The sequence below is a fragment of the Caretta caretta genome, chromosome 7, assembly GCF_965140235.1.
Source record: "Caretta caretta isolate rCarCar2 chromosome 7, rCarCar1.hap1, whole genome shotgun sequence".
Lineage (NCBI taxonomy): Eukaryota > Metazoa > Chordata > Testudines > Cheloniidae > Caretta > Caretta caretta.
The window spans coordinates 72209464-72231123 of NC_134212.1; the positions used below are offsets into that span (position 1 = coordinate 72209464).

Sequence of the window (21660 nt, forward strand, 5' to 3'; positions counted from 1 at the left end):
ACACCTTATAGACTAACAGACGTATTGGAGCATAAACTTTTGTTGGTGAATACCCACTTCGTCGGATGCGTGTGTGTGGTCGCTTTGGAGCTAATTTGCAGACTTTTGTGATCATTCTTCTCCATTTTAGGGTAATTTTGAGACACTTTTTGTGCTAATTATAGAGCTTTTTATACTTTATTTTCAGGCACTTTAAACTTTTTTAGAGTACAGCTAAATATTATTTAAATGTTTGAGAGTTTCCAGCCCTTTTTGGACCCGTTCTGACCTTTTGGGGGCACTTTGAAAAATGGTTCTTTTGGAGGAGCTTTTTACCTTTTCATTTCATTTTACCCATTAAACACTTTTTTCAGACCTCTTTGGTGCTGTTTTGACTTTTTAGTGTATTTTTGCAGCATTTAAAAACAAATAATGACTTTTCATATAATAGTTTTTAGTCATTTTGTGACTATTTCAGACCTTTCTTTGCACTCTTCCCTTGAGCTTCTTTTATACTTACATGACACTTTTTTCAGCCATTTAAACACTTAAGAGAAACATTTTTGGATCATTTTTCCAGAGGTTAAAAGACAATTTTAGTTACTTTAAAAAAAGGCTTTTAGATCTTGACTTTTTTAGTACATTTTAGATGCTCTTTTTAAAAAAAAAACAATTTTGCCATTTTTACGGGCATTGTTTTAATCATTTACTTGCACTTTGGAGGATGTTAGAAACATACATTCTAAAAATAGTTGAAGGCATTTTTCATTCTGCAAGGATGCCTTTTGGCTCATTTTTTGAACTACTTTGGAACAACTTTGAAAAAGGCTTTAAAATAGACTTTTCCCCCCTGCCTCTTCTTTCGCATTTTGGGCATATTTCTTGTACTTTATTTTAACCATTTTTTGATACTTTGGGGGCACCTTTTTTGATTATCTTTTACACATTGCAGTCTATTTTGACACTTTTGTGTTTTTTTAAGGCAATTTTTAACACACTTTTTTTAAACACACCATTTTACACTTTTCAACATATTCCAGCTCATTTTTAACCCAATTCCCAAAGTGATCCTAAATATCAAAGAGATAAATTTGTCTAACATATCACCAAAAAGTGTCATAAAACTTTTAAAAAATATCCAATATATGTCAATCACTAGTCCAAAATGTCCACCAAAAGGATGAAAGTTAGAGAAAAAGTGTCAAAGTTTTATAATAGCATCCAACACCTTCTAAAATTGGTCCAAAATGCACCCTAACACTTTACAAAAAGACTCCACGTGCTTTTATAAATTGTCCCAGAAAGCTGCAAAGAGTGTATAAAACTGAATTTTTAAAGGCATAAGTTATCCTAAAAGTGCTAAATGGGCCAGAGAGTATTTTTAAAGGATCCAAAAAGAGTCTGAGAACAGTCCTGGGGGAAAAAAATGCTCAGAAATGTGAGCTGCACAAACTATAGAGTTGATTAAACCAATTCAGAATAGATAGTGCTCCAAAACCGTCAGCCAAGTATTAAAAAAAACTGCTCAAAAATTTTGTCCCAAGTGTTTGAAATCCCTTAAATAACTACGATGTGTTTTAAAAGTCCAAAACTTCCCCAAGAGTGTCAAAATCATCCAAAACATGTTTTAAAAGATCAATATAATTAGTTTGTACATGTCCTCTATATAAAATCTCCAGAAGTTTAAGATGTGGAATCTCAAAGATGGGTTAGATAATCAACATTGAAAGGTTAAGGTTTGACTTTGTAAAAGTTCTCCTCTAAAAGAGGTTACAAAAGAGAAACAAATGCAAGGCAAATGGAATCCAAAGACAAATTTCAAAGCGGATTCAATTCTAGATGGCAGTAATGAAGGCTAGTGGATAAATCAAATTTGCAGGTCTATTGAAAATAGTACTCAAAATAAACAACCAAGGAAGCATGTTAAATGATAATGTGTCCAACTCAGGGGAAGTACCAGAAGATTTCTTTTTATTATTCTTTTTGAAAAACTCACTGAAATGTTGAAGAAACATTCCTCCCAACAAATTTTCAAAAAGGCCCTCCACCTGTCTTTGTGTATTCTCACCTCAAACACACACCCAAGTGTGGTTCAGACCTATGCAGGGGCCTTTTCTACATCATTGTCAGGGCTGGGCGGTGGGCAGCCTGTGTGCACCAACCAGTTACCAAGTTGCAGCCAGGAGACAAGTATTAGGGTGGGGGGTCAATCCAGGTCAGGATACCAGAAAATCAGGGTCAGGCACCAAGTTGCAGATAGCAGGCAAGCAGCAGAGTCGAGGTTGAGCCAGGCCAGGATACCAGAGAGTCAGGGTCAGGCACTACAGACAGCAGGCAAGTAGCAGAGTTGGGGGTGAAACAGGGTCAGAAGCCAGAGTCTGGGGTTCACAGAAGGCAAGGTCAAGAGAGGAAGTAAGCAGACAGTCTGCATCATTGCTCAGACAGCTCCCCACACTGGCTTCCTAGTTTATATACCAGCATGAACCAAACAGTGGGCTGCAGGGGGCCACCACTCGGGCCCTGATGAGTGGTACTTCCTGCAGTGTCTAGCTTCACAGGGTCCTCCAGCAGAAACCCAGCCTGAGCTCCCAATGACAATGCAGAAGCAGCAGTGGCCCAGAACCCGCATGGTCCCTTTCAACTACTCTGTTTTGGGAAATCTCCAACCTGTATATTAACAATGTTGGAGTTGTATTGGCCGTGGCAATAGCCGGAGTGCTGGTGGATGTTCACTTCCATTTTTACTACTATATAATTAAGACCCTATTTGAGCAGGATTCAATGACTCCATGCAAATTCCAATGCCGTGTCTAAAAAACAGTGCTCATCATTGGAGTTGCGGCAATTTCCAAAAAAGGTTAGTGTAAGCACAGCCACAGTGGGCCAAATCCTGCCACTGTTGAAAATACAGAGTAATTACACTGAATTCAATTACTTCAGATTTATATTACTGTAACAGCAAGCAGCATTTACCTTTGCATCATTTGTATGCACTGGCATGAAAATAATTAGGTGCAAAAGTGAATTTACATGCAAAGTTGTACAAAAAGGGTACGTCTACACTAGATCTGGAAGTGTAATTTCCAGCTCGGGGAGATATACCTGTGCCAGCTCTGATCAAATTAGCATGCTAAAAATAGAAGTGACGCCACAACAGTGTAAGTGGTAGCGGGACAAGCTGCTCCCAAGTACATTCCTAGTGCCTCTGATGAGTACATAGTCAAGGCAGCTAGCCTTGCTTGGTCAGAGCTAGTGTAGGTATGTCTCCTTGAGCTGGAATTTATAGCTCCAGCTTGACGTGTAGACATACCTAATTAGGTAATGCATTTGGAATTACCTTTTCTTCATGTAATACAGAGAAATTCACCAAAATAGTTCAACTGCGAGTGAAGCTATTGAGTCTAATGACTCCATAAAAAACCATCACTACTATTTACATTACAATATATTGGAAAGACCTCTTCTTTCATGAATGAGGTACATTTCTTTAACATGTTCTTGTGTCAGCACCACTCCAGTGGAGCAAAGGCACATTTTCTAGCCAAATTAACTTAATTGATCAAGCTCTACTTTGACTGATAATACTTCATAGACAAGTGTCAATTTACTAAACAGGTTTCAGAGGAACAGCCGTGTTAGTCTGTATTCGCAAAAAGGAAAGGAGTACTTGTGGCACCTTAGAGACTAACCAATTTATTTGAGCATGAGCTTTCGTGAGCTACAGCTCACTTCATCGGATGCATACTGTGGAAAGTGTAGAAGTCTTCTGCAGTTTCCACAGTATGCGCTGTAGCTCACGAAAGCTCATGCTCAAATAAATTGGTTAGTCTCTAAGGTGCCACAAGTCCTCCTTTTCTTTTTACTAAACAGGGCACCTTGTCTTTTACAAAGCCCCACATGCAGTATACTAAGAGGGAGTGCTTCAATCATCCTGCTACTTAGAATATAAGCATTTGGAGGGAGGAACAGTCTCTTTGTTCTGTGTTCATACAGTACCTAGCTCATGGGGCTCATCCATGATACAACTAACAAATACTCTGCCTCCTCCCAAGTCCAACCAGCCACTTACATGCTTGACGACTTCTTCCCTCATGGGATGAGTTGTTTAGGATGACTATTGATTGTTCTTGTCTACTTAAAAGTGTAGTTCCACCAATTAACAAGGAGAGGTAACTTAGAATCTCTACAGAACTGAACTTTTGGGAGGGTCTAGGATATTTATTAATAATTTCAGTCCTTGAAATATTATTCTCTTTTACGTGAATTTTCAGCACCTGAGGATTTTAGCTGTGCATCAACTTCCATTACAGTCAAGTTATGTGACTGACACACCAGACACCACTTTGGAAATGTAAGGGATGGATAGTTTTCATCTTGGAAGCACTTGTGTGAATGCCACATACAAAAACATTTTTAGTAAAGGGACCCTAGGAAAAGAATCAAATGGTGATATGATTATTTTTCTTCTTCAGGAAGAAAAACAAATAGCTATTTACATGTTACTTTCATGAAATGTCCTATATATCTAGAACTTAGTATAAAATAGATTTTGTTTAAACACGAAAGAGACAGCTTTTCAAAGGTATTTCGGCACCTAAAAAATGCAGATAGACACTTAGTGGGATTTTCAAAAATACCTAAACATGTTAGGATCCTAATACCCATTGATTTGAAAATCACTCAAAGTGTCTACCAGAATCTTTAGGTGCCTATGAAAATCTGGCACCTAGCTTTTAAATTCAAATTCCACTAGTTCTGTAGCAAATCATTTTGCATAGTGGTCTGACATTTAAACCATGGTATAGACAACATTGGAGTTTTTCTAGTTTATACCACATGAGACAGGCTGAATGAGATATGTCTTTTCTATCTCTTACTTCTATAATTTACTTATATGAGACAAAGATATATTTGTTTTAGAGTAAAAAAAAGTTTAGTGGTTGTATTGATATGACTCGTGAGACAACAGAAACAAAAAAAAACACACAGAAAAAAATGCACTCACTGTTTTAGACATCTATTTATTCAAAAGCAAAGTCTAAAATGTGTTCTATAAAGTTTGAAAAATTCAACACACTCCTGATGAATATTTCTTTCCCCCCCCATCAATCATATATGAAGAATACTTTGGCCCAAATTATATATTCCCAAAAATTAGTGTTTATACTCCCCAGATATTCTATTTCTTCAGTGGTGATATGCAATGTGTGAAGACAGCAAGATCACAATCGTGTAATATAGTAGTCACCTATCACCACCACTAACCTGAGGAAAGCAACTGCTTCTGCTCACTTTAGCTGGATAAGCTAAATCACGTGACACATGATGACGGCAAGCAACTGAGAAAATAAATGCATATCTCTTGCAGTCTAGTCCTGTAACCCATACTCATGTGAGTAGTCCCTTTGATCTACTCAGCTAAGTACATGCTACCCATGTTAGGAACACTTAAAATATTGTGCCCTTGATTCTTAAGGGCCAGACTATCCATTCATTTACCCTATGTCACTATGCTGATTTCAGTGGAGTTACTCCAGACTAAAGTCACTCCAGATTGACACTGATGTAAATGAGAGCAGAATCTGACCCAGTAAAATTAAATTATTTGCCAAATATTGTATTGTAGATAATCTCACTATACAAAAACCCATTTAATGCAAGAATATTTTAGCATCGCCTTTGTGAAACATCTAAAATCACCATTTGAAACCTAGTAAGTACAAACAACAATGTATTAGTCAATCACATACTTCATCAACTATTCTGCCATGCTAAAATACTAATCTGACATTGCAAAATGTTATTGGTAAACATAAAAATCTGTCAGGGATGTGGCATTAAGTATTAAATACCGGGATCACACTTACATAATTTATTCCCTTGATTGCTATTCTTTACTATTTTTCCTCAAATCAATACATTAATGTAATAATAAATTATGATTGTCACATTTTATAGTTAATTGTGTATTTGCATTTCATGATCTATTAAGCATGAAGCTGGGTATTTTCACACAAGCTTTTAATTGTTTGGGGAGCACCAAATGAGTCTATGAATCTTCACAACATTTGTAGTTAAACTTCATTGTTTGTCATTCTAAAGCAATTCAGCATAGTTGATATTAAAATATTTAGTGTACAACAAGCCAGATATGCAAGCAACAATATACAAGAACGTTTTTGACAACATTGCTTAATATTTTCATATTCAGTTAGACAACTTCATTTTGACAAAGGAACAATATCACAGGGGAATTTAGGAACAATCACAGAAATCTTTTGCATCTATCTGATTAGATGCAACTCAGCAAATAAAACTGTGCAAAATGTTCCAAAAGAGTGGAGTATAACCAGTCTTCTCACATTGCTCTCTTGAACATGCTGGGATACATATTGACCTGCAACAGCATGTACTGGTGCCTGATCTACAGGGTAAAGAGTCATATGCATTTGTGTGTGCATGTGGGTCGAACATGCCAACAATTAGCCTAGTAATATCAGCAAAAGTACTCATTGGGTTGCCCTTCTGTCTTTGGTATTGCTTCTGAGTCCTCGCTTGATCGTGCAGACAGCAGCCTGTTAGACTCATCTGGGGTGTCTCTAGTCAAGTATTCTCCTTCCAATCCTTTAGTTTTGGCCCCTGGAGACAGACTTTCAAATGTGACATAGGACTCCTGAACTTCCTTGGGCTTCCGCACTAAGCATTTTTTGCAGCGCCTTTTCAATGCCCCACAGCAGACCACTAGGGTCAGAGGCACAGCAATGACACAGGCCACACTGATCACCACTACATTAATGAGTTTTTGGGTTCCACCGGCACTGGCAACTTCATCTGTGGAAAATATGATGCATTGCTCCTTCCTGGGGATCAGCCCTTTCACACAGACACACACTATGTATTTGGTCTTTGGCATCAGCCCATCAATGGTGATCTTAGTCTTACCTGGCTCCACACTGATTCTGCGCATTTCCCTTTCTCCAAAAATGGCATAAAGGACACTGAATATGGTTGTGTTCTTTGCCTGAGGAGCTTTCCAGGCCAATGAGACACTTTGATCCATGTCTCCTATCACTCTGACAGACCTCACTATACGTTCTGGCTCCTGTTGACCAGTGGGTAGACTTGATAGAAGATTTCTTGGGTTGTTATTCTGCTCCTTAACCATATTCTGTGCCTCATTCTGGAACCCTAGATTCTCTTCTGTGTTAACACGGACTGGTCTGGCACCTAATGTAGGTGAAGTTGAGGTTGTGATAACGTACCTAGCCACCAGCTTATCATTGTAAGCAGCTGCTTCCATCCCGCTCACCTTCCCATTCCATACTCCTTTAGAGTTAGCATTAGAGTCATCAGTGCCTTCAGAATCAGTGATGATGAGGGATATGAAAGCCTCTGTAGCCCCTAGGAAGTTCTTTGCTTTACAAATGTACTCTCCAGAATCCAGAAAAGAGACTACAGGCAAGCCTAGAATAGACCAGCTCATTCCATCACTAGAAATTTCCTGGTGCACTGAAAAAAAACCCAAACATGGATATAATATAAAATATTAAGAAGATGGATTCAGCAAAATTACTATTATACATAGCAGAATGATCATTTTTGTTAACCAAAATATGAAATCAAAATAAACCTAATGAAAGGATATTGGCTGTTAGCTACTGTCAAGATCACTTTAGTTGATCTAGTTCATCCATACACCCTCTTCCAAAAAATATGATGGAATTTTTTCAGGGCAAAGCTAGAATTGGAAAATAAGCTAGGAAAGATTTCCCCATCCTTAAAAAATACCATGTATATAAAACACTGCAAGCATGTTCATGAATGAGAGTGAAGAAAGTTGTGTTTGGAAGAGTCGATATACTTTTTTTACTTATGATTCACATGAAAGAAAATCACTGCTCAAGAGTAGACTGTCTTTCAAGATGAACATATGGTAGTTCCTAGAATGAATAAACAAGAGACAAATGGCTGGGAAATAATATGTTGTTTGCTGTAGAATTAAGATGAGTATACCATGTTACATACTGAGAACCTTACAAAAATCCAATCATGTTAAGATCCAGCCTTTTGGAGAAGGAATCTTGCTAATAAAAATTGAATCAAACCAACCAAACAAAATATTGAAGGCTTTTGCACCTTATGGGTTAAGTATTCATTGAGTGTGGAGGTTCAGCAGAAAACAATTTCCAATCTTCCTGTGACCATACAATACTCTTACAGCTAGAATGAGAGCAGTTTTTCCTTTCATTCTTTCAGAAAAGTTAATATTTCAAGCTGTCATATTATAGTGCTCATGAGGAAATTCCATCATTGAGAGGTACTGTATTTTTTCAGACAACTCTTCACTGAAAGGTGGTAACGCCATGTTTAATGCGGCACAAAATATATCAATCTTGACTGTAGCTAGAGTAAACTTAACATAGGCTTTCTAGAATGCATTCATTATTTTGCAGGAAGGGACTTTTTGTTTGTCTGTTTTTAATGTAGGAGGCATGTTTTCAGCATGATATGAAGGCATTATCATTGGTAGCAGTTGCACCACGTCATGCACAGCAGAGTAATGGCTTCTGAAGATCACAAAAAAGATCTTCTCTTAGAAGTTGTTCTACAGCTGTGGAAAAAAAAAGTATATCCGTTCCCTGTATCTATGGCACTGAAGAATCTCATAACAATTTAAGGACACACAACACAATTCTATTCATTTTGTTTAGATCTTATAAGAAAATTATTTAATAGGCTGTTTAACTTTCTGAACTTGCACCCTTGGGAGAAATCCTGGCTTCCGTGACTTGAATAACAAAACCCCTGTGACTTGAATGAGTCTAGAAATTCACCCTTCATTTCCAGGTTCTGGAAGATCTGTGCCCACCCACATGCCAAGGGAATATTTCTTGTTGTTCTCTTTAGAGATTAACTCTGAATTCAGATGGCATCAGATCCAGCCTTTCTTGTGAAAGGAAAGATCACCATGATGGGGGGCATTTAAAGGGAACAATGACTGTCTTGAAGAATCCCCATTTTAAGGGAGAAAAGCATTCAAAGTAGAGGTGATCTGAATTTTTCCAATGGAATGTTTTTCCATTGGAAAATGCCAGTTCATCAAAAGTGAAATGTTTGCAGAAATAATGTTGATTTCAATGCAACTGTATTTTTAAAAAATGGATGGGGGTGGGGAGAGAAGCATTTTGACCTTTTTGAAACGGAAAAATCAATTTTCCATTTTGAAAGGACTTTTTTCAATATTATATCTTTTTTTTTAATAAAAGTCAAAATCAGAATGAAACATTTCAACCAACTCAAAATAAATTCTGGGGAAGAGGGGTTGTTTTGCAGGAAATATTGAAATGTGATAATTTCTGTCATTTTGAAATGGAAAAAAGTCAAAATTGAAGATTTCTCTGAGAAATGAAAAATTTTGTTCCGACCCAACTCCAATTGAAAGTCATTTTAATTTTGCGGGTGAGACTTAATGAGACACTGTATTACATACTTTACAATCTTGCTTATTGCATATGCTTTCAGTTACCTTTAGGAGTTTAGTGACTTTTTTCCTCTCAGTATTTGTTCCATTATCTTACCAGGGATTTTATTATTCCTCCAGTCTTCCTGTCACCTGTAAATTTGATCTTAGTTGAATTGACATCAAGGAAACATCTGGCAGAGATTTATTAACTGTTTTGATAGCAGTTCAACACTGCAGACATGCAAAAGCACACAATGGAGCCAGGGCAAGCCCACAACTAGTTTTTTAGGAAGACTGTTTAATACGTAATTAAAACTAATTTTAAAGTGTCTCTTATTTCAGCTTCACCATTGTGATGCAAATAGGTGTGCAAACCACCTAAAAGTACTTTGCAGAGAACAGCTTGAGATCCACTATTGCAGTGCATTTGTTGTGCAATAAAGAAAACATAACATGCTTCATATCATAGTTTATTATATAAACATTAATATATTCACACTGAAGTGTGGGTTAGTTGTATGAGTCTTCAGGGGAAAAACATAAATGCTGTAGAGAGTTACAATGTTAACATTCTCCTCTTGCTAGCCTCCTATTTTCTTATTCAGCAGGAGGCATATACAGTAGTTCTATTTACTTGGAAGAGCTGAAGCTGATGTTTGCTCCAGGGTGTGCAGAAAACACAAGCCTATTTTCCAATCACACAGTGTGAAATAAAGAGCCAGAACCCACCTGTGCCATTGAGTTGATTACCATCAGCCCGTCTCCAGCTGAGTTCAGGAATAGGCACCCCAGTAGTACCACACCGCAGTAACACAGTGCTACCCAGTATGGTCTTCACCTTGGCTACAGAAGTATGTACAACAGGGCTTTGACATTTTCTTAGTTCGACTTGACTGAAGACGACTCCAGCAAGACTCCGTGGGGTGAAGCATTTCAGTCTTGGCTCTATAAATGCTATGTTAGGAGACTGGAAGTTTAGGAAATGGACCATTTCATACAGACTGCAGTCACACACCCAAGGATTGTCCTGCAAACCTGTCAAGAGAAATCATGATAGTCAACATTTCCATTGATACTTTTCACTTTATATTCATTAATGGACATGTGGTGACTGGCTTATAGTCTGCTTCCAACTAGGGGCATTTGTGGCCTGGCATACAGAATATAGCCTTGGAGTCCAGAAACCTGGGTCTTAATCCCCATCATATGGCTAGGACCACTCTGAGCCTTACTTACCCCATTGGTAACATGGTGCTAACACAGCTTTATAAACTGTTTTGGCATCGTGGATGAAAAAGTACTATGGCAGTGAAAGTATGATTATCCATGCAATCAAAACAGATTGTTAGGAGGAGAAAACAGCCTTTCCTCAGTTAACATTGGAGTCAGCTTCTATATCTTTGGCTTGAAAAAAATAATTGTCCTGAAAATCACTACATTTATTGTAAAAGCAAAGGAGAGTGTTTGTGTGAAGTTTGAAGAGAATTCATCCTGCTGTTTTTGAGTTGCTCTGTTTTGAAATTTTGACTTTTGTCTAAAGTTTCTTTGTCTCCCTCTAGCTCAAAACTGACTATTTGGGTACCGCACCTTCAAATTTTCCACATAGTTATATTTCTTTGGAAACTTGTACACCAACTATATTTGAAGAAAATATTTGACAAGAAATCAAGCAGTTATTAGAGGTTTTGTTTTAAATGGTTGGGAGAGAGACCTTCCTCATTAATTTCAAATGATGTGAATGAGAAATTTTTGCTGTGGCTTCAGTGGGAGCAGGAGCAAGTACTAGGTAAATGTGTGAGCACTTTCCCATCCACTAGCTGGTTGTAGTGTACAAAGAACATATGGCTCCTTTTAAAATTCAGAGAAACCTTCCTTTAGATCAATTAGTAGAGACCTCTGTTTTTAGAGCTATAGAACAAAAGTACTAGTGCAGGTAATTTGTGGTTTGCTATAGAAAGGTGACAACCATTCAATACTGAATGAAACCAGAGTCCCATTGTATGGCTGATTATAACCCCTTTTATATCTCAAAAAGAAAGAAAGATCTTCATGCTTTCACATTATCAATCTCACAGGCAACTCACACATTTCCTGAAAATTTAAATAACTTTAATTTTACTCCTTTTCCAGTTTCACAAGACATCCAATTTTGATTCATGTCCCTCTGTCTGCCCAAAGAAATCACATTATGCCAAAAACTGTGAAACGTGGGTGGATTTTAACAATATCCCTTCGAAAAAAAATTTAAATATCAAAATCACAATAAAAATAATGCATATCCATGAATCAGTTGTTGTACTGTGATAAATTATGTATTTCTTTACCCTTGAAAAGAGTCATTTGTTTGTTTAAGATGTAGGTAATTTAAGGTCTTGTGTCCTTAACTATTCATTTCTTTGCTTTTAAACACTTGGGCTTGGCAAAGGAAGTGATAGATGTATACATTCTTGTCACTTAAGTACCTTAACTGGTTTTAAAATAAAGTTATTGGGGTTTATTTGCTTTGGAATGAAACTTATTTTATTACTCAAAAAATGATAATGTTAGAAAAATAATGACTTTGAGATATTTAAGGGTTCAATTGAAGAAAGCATCCCTAATTCAGGAGATTAAGTAAGCACATACTTAACCTTAAAATTGATGGGACTTAAACACATGTCTAAAGATAAGGACATGCTGAAGTGCTATCTTGAATTAGAATTGATTGAAGCAGGAGTTTAAATACTTTTGTGAATCAGAGACTAAAGTTGATTACATAAAGTAAAGGCCTAGATCATGCGGTGCAGTGCAGGTGCTACACTGGATTCTGACATAGCCGACCACGGGAGGCTCACCACAGATTAGGCATACCCTCAGGCAGTCTCCTCTCTTCTGCCGGCAACTCAACAAGCTGTCATGGAAGGATGGACATAACGTTCTACTAGCATGCCTTTTGCGTGCAGATGATTCTATACCTGCAGTGGTGCTATGGCCTTGCCTACAGCGACATATTTCATGACATTTCCAAGCATTGCACTGGTGGAAACAGTTTAGGCAGGGCACACGTGTTTTTACCCCAATCTGATCGAACACTACTCAGAGCAGGTCTATCTGACGCAATAATAAACATAGTTTTACCCTGTTTACACTAACACGTCCAGCATTTATACCACATAACCAATGGCACTGCTGGTAGCACATCACCGAGATTCTAATTTAGACACAACATTGCAGAAATACCAAGGCTTCCAGTGAATAAAATATCTGTAAATGCTACAGTTAGTATAAATGCAGTTCAGATCACGAGCAACTGACATCTCACAGAAATATTAAAGGTTTCAGAGTGGTCGCCGTATTAGTCTATATCAGCAAAAACAACGAGGAGTCCTTGTGGCACCTTAGAGACTAACACATTTATTTGGGCATAAGTTTTCGTGGGCTAAAACTCACTTCATCAGATGCATGGAGTGAAAAATACAGTAAACAGTATATATATTAAAGCACATGAAAAGATGGGAGTTGCCTTACCAAGTGGGGGGGTCAGTGCTAACAAGACCAATTCAATTAAGGTGAAAGTAGCCTATTCTCAACAGTTGACAAGAAGGGGTGAATATCAGCGGGAAAATTACTAACGAGCCAATGCAATCAAGGTGGACGTCACCCATTCCCAACAGTTGACAAGAAAGATTAAAAACATTCTGCTGAAGAAGAAATGATGCCTGTCTCATTCCATGCTATCAGTGTTGGGAAGGTATTTTAAAAGGGTTATGCCTTAGTGGTGGGACGTTTTCTACAAATTTTAAACTAAATACATTAAAACTCAGGGAACGGATGATGAATAGGAGCAGGGGTCTATAAAAAAGAGAGTCCATAAACATTGTCACATTTCTAAACAGATTTATACTGGCTGCACCCATACCCCTTGTGTGTTTGCTGTCTGCAAATGTTTTAGAAAGTTAATTTACTATCAAGAATGTTTAGAAACCTAGCAAAAGTAAGACTGCATTACAGAAGTTAACTGGAATATTCACAGAAGTTAACTTAGTTTTCTGATTCTCAGTCACTTCCTGAAATCAAGCTCTTGATGTATGATCATTATATTTGTCCTCACTGGTCACCTTCACTTTTCCCTTCTGGTTAACGTATCCATATCTGAGAGATATACAAATGTGCTATCTACACAACAGTGAATCCAGTTGTTAGATCAGCTCTGCTATTGTTTTTCTGACCAACATGCACACAGATATTTTTCCGTGAGTTGTGCTAACCAAATCATACTGTATGGACCCCATGGGCAGGCTGCAGTATGGTTTTAAATATGGTCATAGCTTGGTTCTTTAAAAGGCTCTTCTCAAGTTCTTGCAGCTCAGCCCTTGGCTATGGACCACAGATGCCTCCTATGTCTGCATGTATTCCTGGGTTCCTATAACATATAAGGAAATTATCTATTTATATACTCAGTAAAAAGGACTAATGAAAAATATGATCTAAAACCCATTGTCAATGTGCACTAAAGGTCGAAAAAAGCAAGCAAAATGCCAGAATGCAAAAGGAATGGGATAAAGATACTATAATGCTACAGAGAAAATAAATGGTAGGCCATCACCCAGAATATTATGTTCAATTTGGCCAGGCCTGTCTGGAAAAAAATATAGTAGAAATATGGGCAACAAAATAATTGGACAAGAAAAAACATCCATATGAAGAGATTAGAGATGGAAATGATTGGGACCCTTGACAGATGTATATAAAATAATGATGGTACAGAGCAGTGGTTTTCAACCTTTTTGGTCCACAACCCGAACAATGGCAAAAGCACAACCCAAACCATGGCATAAGATTTGCCCCACAATCTACCATGCTCCACAATCCTGTGGAATTTAGATCCTGGGTTGATTTTGTGACCATTTTGTGGATTACAGATCATGTGAGAGTGGGGGCAGCTGTTGCTGCTAAAATGAGGGACATCTCACAGAAATATTAAAGGTTTCAGAGTGGTCGCCGTATTAGTCTATATCAGCAAAAACAACGAGGAGTCCTTGTGGCACCTTAGAGACTAACACATTTATTTGGGCATAAGCTTTCGTGAGCTAAAACTCACTTCGTCAGATGCATGGAGTGAAAAATACAGTAAAAAGTATACATATTAAAGCACATGAAAAGACGGGAGGGAAGATTGCTGCTAGAGAGGTTTGGTGGATGAATAGGCTTGGTGCAGTTGGAGTGGGAATGAGGGACTTTTTCATTCTCTCTCTTTCCCCATATGCACAGCACTCATCTCTGAGTATTGGGAAGCACTGTTCCAAGGGGCTGTGAAACTGGCTACACAACCTACAGAGAGACAGTTTCTCCTGCCACAGAGCCAGGCCCAGTGTGGGCTGACAGGCAAAAGGGGCCTGAGCAGCTGTCCTGGGGTTAGATACTATGAAAAAATGTTTGCAGTAAAAGTACAAACAAATTAACTGTGGGAAACACTAATTTAATCTCAAATAACCAATTCTATTGTATTTCTATTTTCCAAACAAAGACATTTGGGCTTTGGTGTAGTTGTCCAGACTTCAACTCTCTCTCTCTCTCACTTAAGCACCACACTACTAATGCCTTCACTATTGCCCGTCTCCTCTGCAGCTTTTTTCGGAAAGTGATCAAGATTCTTAGCTTCACATTTACTGAATCTATGTATCTGTGTGACACGTGAGCCAATGCAGCAATTGATGATCAACCACACTATCACAAACTACTCCTCAACCCCCTACTCAATTTTGATGCCTCATCCAAGCACTTCTTATACAAAAGAACATCACAAAGCTGACAATGAAAGACATGAATATCTAGAAAGCACTAAGCTGTTTCTAAAACTATTTTTATTATAACATCCTAAAACCAAAGGCTTTGAAGAGAACTAAAGGGAATGACTGAATCCTTGCTATTCATAGATTTTTATGCGTTCAGTGAGAAAGCCATGGCCAGGAAGGAAACTTAGCATGCAGCTGTGCATCTCAATCCCTGGACTAAAATCCACGGACTTCACACACTACAATCACCTGTGTATGTGCACAGAGGGTAAATGTGGAGTGTGGTTTAAGAATCAGTGGGTTGGTCTATGAATTATAGTATGGCTCTACCCCATTATCTCCATATACATTTCTGTGTATGGATTTCTTAAGATCCTGGCACACGCAAACTGTACAGATGATTGTGCAAGGCTATCTTATGTTGGCCAAAGTAACAGCACAAAAGTCCTTCCTAATCAAATGCTATAATAATCCATGAAGTGAAATATGAAGTAAAATTTCCACAAAAAGAGATCTATGCAATATATTGTTATAGCCAACATTCCATAACATGAAAGGGACCATGCAATAGCAAACATGTCTTTTGTTTTGTTAAGAATTTATTTAGCACTTTGCAAAATGCACACAGAAGACACCATTTATTTTTACTAGCTAACCAAACATTAACGAAAGATACTAAAAACTGGCCAGACTACAACTTGATTCTTTCTTTTTAAAATGTGTGGGTTTCTTTTAAGTGTGACCTTAGTGTTAGAAAAACAAGCTCCCCATTTATCCACAGAAGAAGATAAGCAGCACTGTAAGCTTCTTCACATTGTGGGGACCACCGCTGGGAATAACTCATGTCCTCCTCAATGAGATTGTCAGCAAGAGTGTGAATTGATGCCAAATATTGTGGTGGTTATGAATGCAATATGGACATAAAGGGTCCCATCCTCAGGAGTAAGCTGAAGTCAGTGTCACTCCATCAGTTTATACTAATTGAGGATATGGTCCATAACCACTTGGAAGACCTAGAGACCACCAATTTAGTTCATGTAGCCTATCAAACAACCAGAAGATGGCAACAACGTTGAGTCACCCTGAGATGGATTTAAATAAATGATCTAGAGATAAAACATTCAGAGCCAAACCCCTGAACTTCTCAGTATGCTCGTTGCAGAACTTCATTCTGGGCTACTGCAACTGAGATGGCTCACCAGACAATCATCTGTAACTTTATTTTCTGATTGAAAGCCACCCATCAAAAAATGTCATTCTAGAATTCATGGCTGTTCAGATAGTGTATGAAGAACTGTAGCTGTCCTTACTTTCAACAGGGAATCTCTTAGCCTGCAGGGGGACTATAGGAGCAACAATATATTTTCATTAAAAATACACTTTCTTGCTAGAGTGAATTAGCAATATTAAGGTACTGCTCTTGTATGTTACATGTTTGAGATTCATCTCAAGTGCATTCTAATTTGCCCTATTTTTTTAACTCTCTTACCTAAGATGATCTTGGAATTGTCATTGGGGAAGTAAGGAACTACCTGGAGGTTAGCCCAGGTTGAAATAACCTCTTGAGGAAGAGTCATCAGTTTATTGCTAGACAGATCCAGGTAGGTGATGTTCTTGATGTAACGAGCAGCTTCTGCTGGTACTGAGGTGAGTTCATTATTGTGTAAATCCAGCAGCCGTAGCTGGGGCATGTCTGCAAGAACTTCCCATGGAAATAAGATTAAGTCATTCCCATCCAGTCTCAATTCCTGTAACCGGCGGAGACCCCTAAAGGTAATCACACTGACACTAGCCAAAGAATTGTAGGGCATCCAGAGGTATTCCAGGTTACGGAGAGAATGGAAAGCTTCTCCTGGTACTCTCCTGATGGCCGTCTTTTCTATTCGAAGTTTAGATGTATCTCCTGGGATGTTCACAGGGGTGAGTGTCATCTCTGGGTCATTGCACAGGACAGTTCTGATTGGAAAAAACAAATATTAAATTACAAATTAAAAAACAAATATAAAAATTAAATTAAATATTTTGAATTTTTTTTACTTTATTCTAATTATTTGTATGTGCTTTTCTCTTTGTCAGTTCCTTTGTTTTCTTAGCAACCATTATACATATATGACTCAGCTATGTAAAAAAAATCAAAGCAATTTAGCTACATAGAATCAAATTCAATCTTTTTGTAAATGAATTCAGTGAGTTGCACCTATTTATATTGGGTATGAATCTGGCTCATGAAGTCTTTCTTCTTTTTATTTTTAATTGACTTTCTGAAAATTGTGACCATAACATTCCTGCACTAGAGAGTATGTCAGTACATGTTAAAACACAGTTCACCAGTTGAGCCATCAGAGATTTGGCGAAAGAGCCAAATATTAAACAAACCTCTCTCAGGTAGGAGTCAGACGTGTTGTGATAACTGATCCTACAAATTTACTCTAATTGTGAGCTCAACTGTGAAAAGTGAATGAAAGTTCATAAGGTGTCACAATTACCTATGACAATCAATGTTGATGGGAAAAGGTGCAAAAAAGAAGCAAAAAGACTGAATTAGTCCAAATAAGAAGGCCTATCGAAATAAATCAAGGATTGTGTTAAGATCATACTTGGTAAACAAGAAACGTACAGAACTGGAAATCAATGAACCAAAATTGGCATGTTGGAAATTAGGCCTAACTGGTTGACAAAATAAAGAGAGGATGGATTATTCCACCCATTGCCTTTTTGGGACCCTTCTAAAAGAGACTTTGAGGCAGAAAAGGGGAAACTTTTTACCACCACCATGGCTGCAATAGAAGGATTGTTGCCATTACACCAGATCTTGATACTCCAGTGGAGACACTTGGGCATCATTGCTGCACCAACAAGGACCCCAACCTGATACATGTGAGATCTTGCTCTGTTTCCTGCTCCCTCATGTGCTCCTTTCTGTCCCTCACCCATCTTCCTCCTGTCCTCTCTCTCTCAGCTTTTCACCTGACTCTGAAATCAACTGTACTGCACAGCACCAGTCCAGCAAGATGAGATGGTCTATCCAGCTCTGCTCAGCCTGAGAAGGACCAGTGAAGGAGGAGGTCCTGACCAGACCAACCAGATGACGTTCCTGACAGAGGAAGTGAGCCAGGATCCATAGCAATAGCTGTCATGGTTAATCTGTCTGACCAAAGCATCCGTCTGTGACTGACCAGTTGCCCTGTGTCCTGAGAATATCAACAAAAACCGTATTTCCCTCATCTTTACTATCCTATCTCTACTCCCCCTTCTGTGTCTGTCTGTTTTGTCTGAAGTAGGAAAGTGATTGTCATTCCCAACTCAGGACTGAGCAACAGAACTATCCCTTTCTTCCCCACCAAAAAGTACTGTTTAACTGAATAAGAGATTTTAACCAATATTCACCGTCTCCAAAAAGGGACTTTGTTACTTTTTGATTAAGCTTGTTTTACATAATCAATTTCAGTTTCAATGTTCTTTACCTTATTTTGAGTCTTGTCCTTTTATATGTTTCAAATCAATAAATGTGTAACCTTTGGTATGAATTTTATAGTGTGTTCTCCACAGTCCTAAGCAGGCTGAGGTCTCTGTTTACCAAACCCCAAAACTTATTTAAAAATGTTCAGTGTTGGATGGTTTCAGAGTCATGGCAACACCTTTGACTCTTTGGGCCCTTTATTCCATCCAACTGAATATAACAGGGGAACACACATTAAACACTATATGGAATCTCCTGTTCATTAAGTGAAGTCAATTAACCCAACAAAACTCTACTTTGAAATTTGAACTACAGTGAAATCTGTTGGACTGTGTAATAGTGGTAGAAGCCACTTCACTTTAAGCATTTGAAAACAGATGAGTCAAAGCACTGGAAATTATTCTGTTGGGGAAAATCCGGCACTGGCTGTAGTGTGAACTAGATGACCTAATTGCTCTTTCCCATCTCTAATTTCTAAAGGCATATCCTAAATCCTTAATCTTTATTTACTTGGGCCTTATACAAGCAAAATTTGACTTTGGCTTTGTAAATGCATGAAATTGTAGATAGCAGTGAGGAAGGGAGAGAGACAGATATTTTAGAAAATACAATACAGAATGCACATCAGTTCGCCTAACGACAAGGGGAAGGGGGGAAAGGCAAATTCTTAACATGAAATAAAGCTTAATTTATAAAAAGTAGCAGAATCAAATAAGCATGTTCCACTTCACATGCTAGAAGAGGTACTATGAGGGAAATGTAATATGATAATCTAAGGACCATCTCCTCATGACTGTGGCTGGTTAATAAATGGAATATTATAAAACCAGATCATTTTTAGCTGAAAGTGATTACTCCTGTACTATAGGGGCAAATAAATAACATAACTAAATTGCTCTTACTAAGTGAGGCTTCCTAGAGTTAAATGTCTTCAAGCTTCTACATAAAATTGTTCATTCATGATAGGTATACAGTATAGTTACTTTCATTTAGTACTTCTACAATGGCATTAAATCTGTGATGGAAGATGCAAACACAACCCCGGGAGGTTGAGGAAAGAAATGCTTCACCTGACTCTCAAGCAACAGGGTGCAGTCAAGACTCAGACCAAAACTGATAGGATCTGGAAGAAGGCTCATCCCACCCTCCTTAACTGAGGGTTGGGGGTTTGGGGAAAAACTAAGAACAAAAAGAAGATAATAAGGAGACAGAAAACTCTTCTCAGTAATGCATTTCTTTTCTGTGCATGGCACAGAAGGTTCAATAATATGAGACCCTATTACAACGTAGCAATGTGCACTTATGCTACTGGTGATATTTCCAGGTGATACTATTGAGCACTAAACTGTTATTCTGTGTGATAAACCCCTTGTACTACTGGGAACTTGGCTGTTTTTTCACTGAATCATAATATAGAAAAATGACAACAATTATTCACCTTAGGAAATGGTAGACACCACACTTTTTAACATAGCTACCACAAAGTACTACAGTATTTCCCAGTCACTGGAAGGTAATTCCACTACGGCCTCTTTGGGATAGCGTTGATTATTTTTGTTGCATTCCTTCTCAGTAACTACAGGTAATTTGTGTTTCCACTGTACTTCTCACATGGAAAGCTACTGGTGCTACTTCTATTGCACCTGAACGGTCTTGAGGAAAGAAGTCCATTTTACAGACATTCAAAATCTAGGTGACAGTTTTTAATTTCTCTTTGTTGAATTCCTCCATTAGAATCCTGTCTAGAAGAAATATGTACTCCAAAGAAAAAGGGATTGCTTTCTCTCCCTCTCTCTCTTTTTATATTGTGAATATATTGTATAAAAGCTTGTCCTATTTCCCATTAAGTCAAATAATTGCTTACTTACTACATTTCAACAAAAAGCATCCTCTACTAATATCTTAATTGTATTTCATTCCAAAAATAAAGAACTGGTCTTTGTTGAGATTTTGTGGAATTGAAATAAACCATTCTCAGATTTTACATTTAATGTATGGAATCTGCCTTTGAGTTTTCTTCTGGTTTGGGGATTGTTTCCTTCTAAAAAAAATCCTCTGATTAAAGGATTCTTAAGTAAATGGAATAGAAGGCAGTACTCCATGCATTTTTGAAAGCACTGTACTAAGCAAGCCTCATTAACTCTTTGAAAGGAGAACAAGGTGGGCTAGAACCTTAAGACATTTTCTGCACATACGAAGTCCAGTATTTTCCATTTTATTCATCTTTCACCATTATACTGATGTTAATTATATTGCTTTTACCCTAGGAGAGAAGATCACCGAATGTTTTTTCTGAAATCAGATTATAGTGTGCTCAGAAGCTAATCCTTCTGCACATAAAGCTGTCGTACAGAATGATTGGGGAAAATAACACACAAAGAAATAACCATGACACAAGCCATGGGGTTTTTTTCCATATATCCTTACAAAGGTGAACACAAAACCTTCCAGATGAAAACAAAGAGAACAAACATACCTTGCTTTTGTTCCTTCATTGACACTATAGAAGGTGCAGCTACATTGGGAAGGGCAAGTGCAGTGAGCTGAAGGCAGTCCTCCAAAAACTAAGCAGCAGACCAAGCCCACAGTGATCCACATTGTTACCTGCACATGAGGACGACTCTCAGATACTAGACAAAGTGAAGGTTTTTCTCTATTGTTTTGTCCAGGGGCTGGTCACATCTTGTTAACTGTCTTTCCATTTCATTCACACAGTGATCTTCCAGCCCTCACTGAATCCATCAGATAAAAAAGGATAGGCAGGGGATTAAGGATGGGGACTTGAGTTATTTTCACGTAGGTGCTTATTGCTTCCGGGAATCACACAGATAAAGCATCTCTTCCCTCAGCGAGCATCATCAATCCTGGATTCCAACAGAAAACCAGGGATTGTTGTGTGGAACAACATAGTCTTTTTGTGATTCTATCAATGACAATATAAATATTACTTTAATAGATGTTGCCAGTAACTCACTTTCCTGTAG

At 37.9% G+C, this 21660-nt stretch overlaps 1 protein-coding gene across 1 annotated transcript; it reads right to left on the bottom strand.

The window, feature by feature from the left end:
- Positions 1-5061: 5061 nt before the first annotated feature.
- On the bottom strand, positions 5062-21392 carry LRIT1 (leucine rich repeat, Ig-like and transmembrane domains 1). The gene is made up of 4 exons (XM_048858726.2): positions 21153-21392; positions 16706-17172; positions 10172-10477; positions 5062-7488 (listed from the first exon to the last, which is right to left on the bottom strand). The coding sequence occupies exons 1-4, from the start codon at positions 21272-21274 to the stop codon at positions 6476-6478; spliced, it is 1908 nt and encodes a 635-aa protein (XP_048714683.2). The 5' UTR covers positions 21275-21392; the 3' UTR covers positions 5062-6475.
- Between the last annotated feature and the right edge of the window lie 268 nt (positions 21393-21660).

What these genes read in the sequence shown, in the direction of transcription:
- LRIT1 (XM_048858726.2), bottom strand. Translation starts at nt 21,274, where the DNA reads ATGTGGATCACTGTGGGCTTGGTCTGCTGCTTAGTTTTTGGAGGACTG. An exon ending in AATGAAGGAACAAAAGCAAG is followed by an intron (nt 17,173 to 21,152) that starts GTATGTTTGTTC and finishes TTTTCCAATCAG; the next exon opens with AACTGTCCTGTGCAATGACC. An exon ending in CAATTCCAAGATCATCTTAG is followed by an intron (nt 10,478 to 16,705) that starts GTAAGAGAGTTA and finishes TTCTCTTGACAG; the next exon opens with GTTTGCAGGACAATCCTTGG.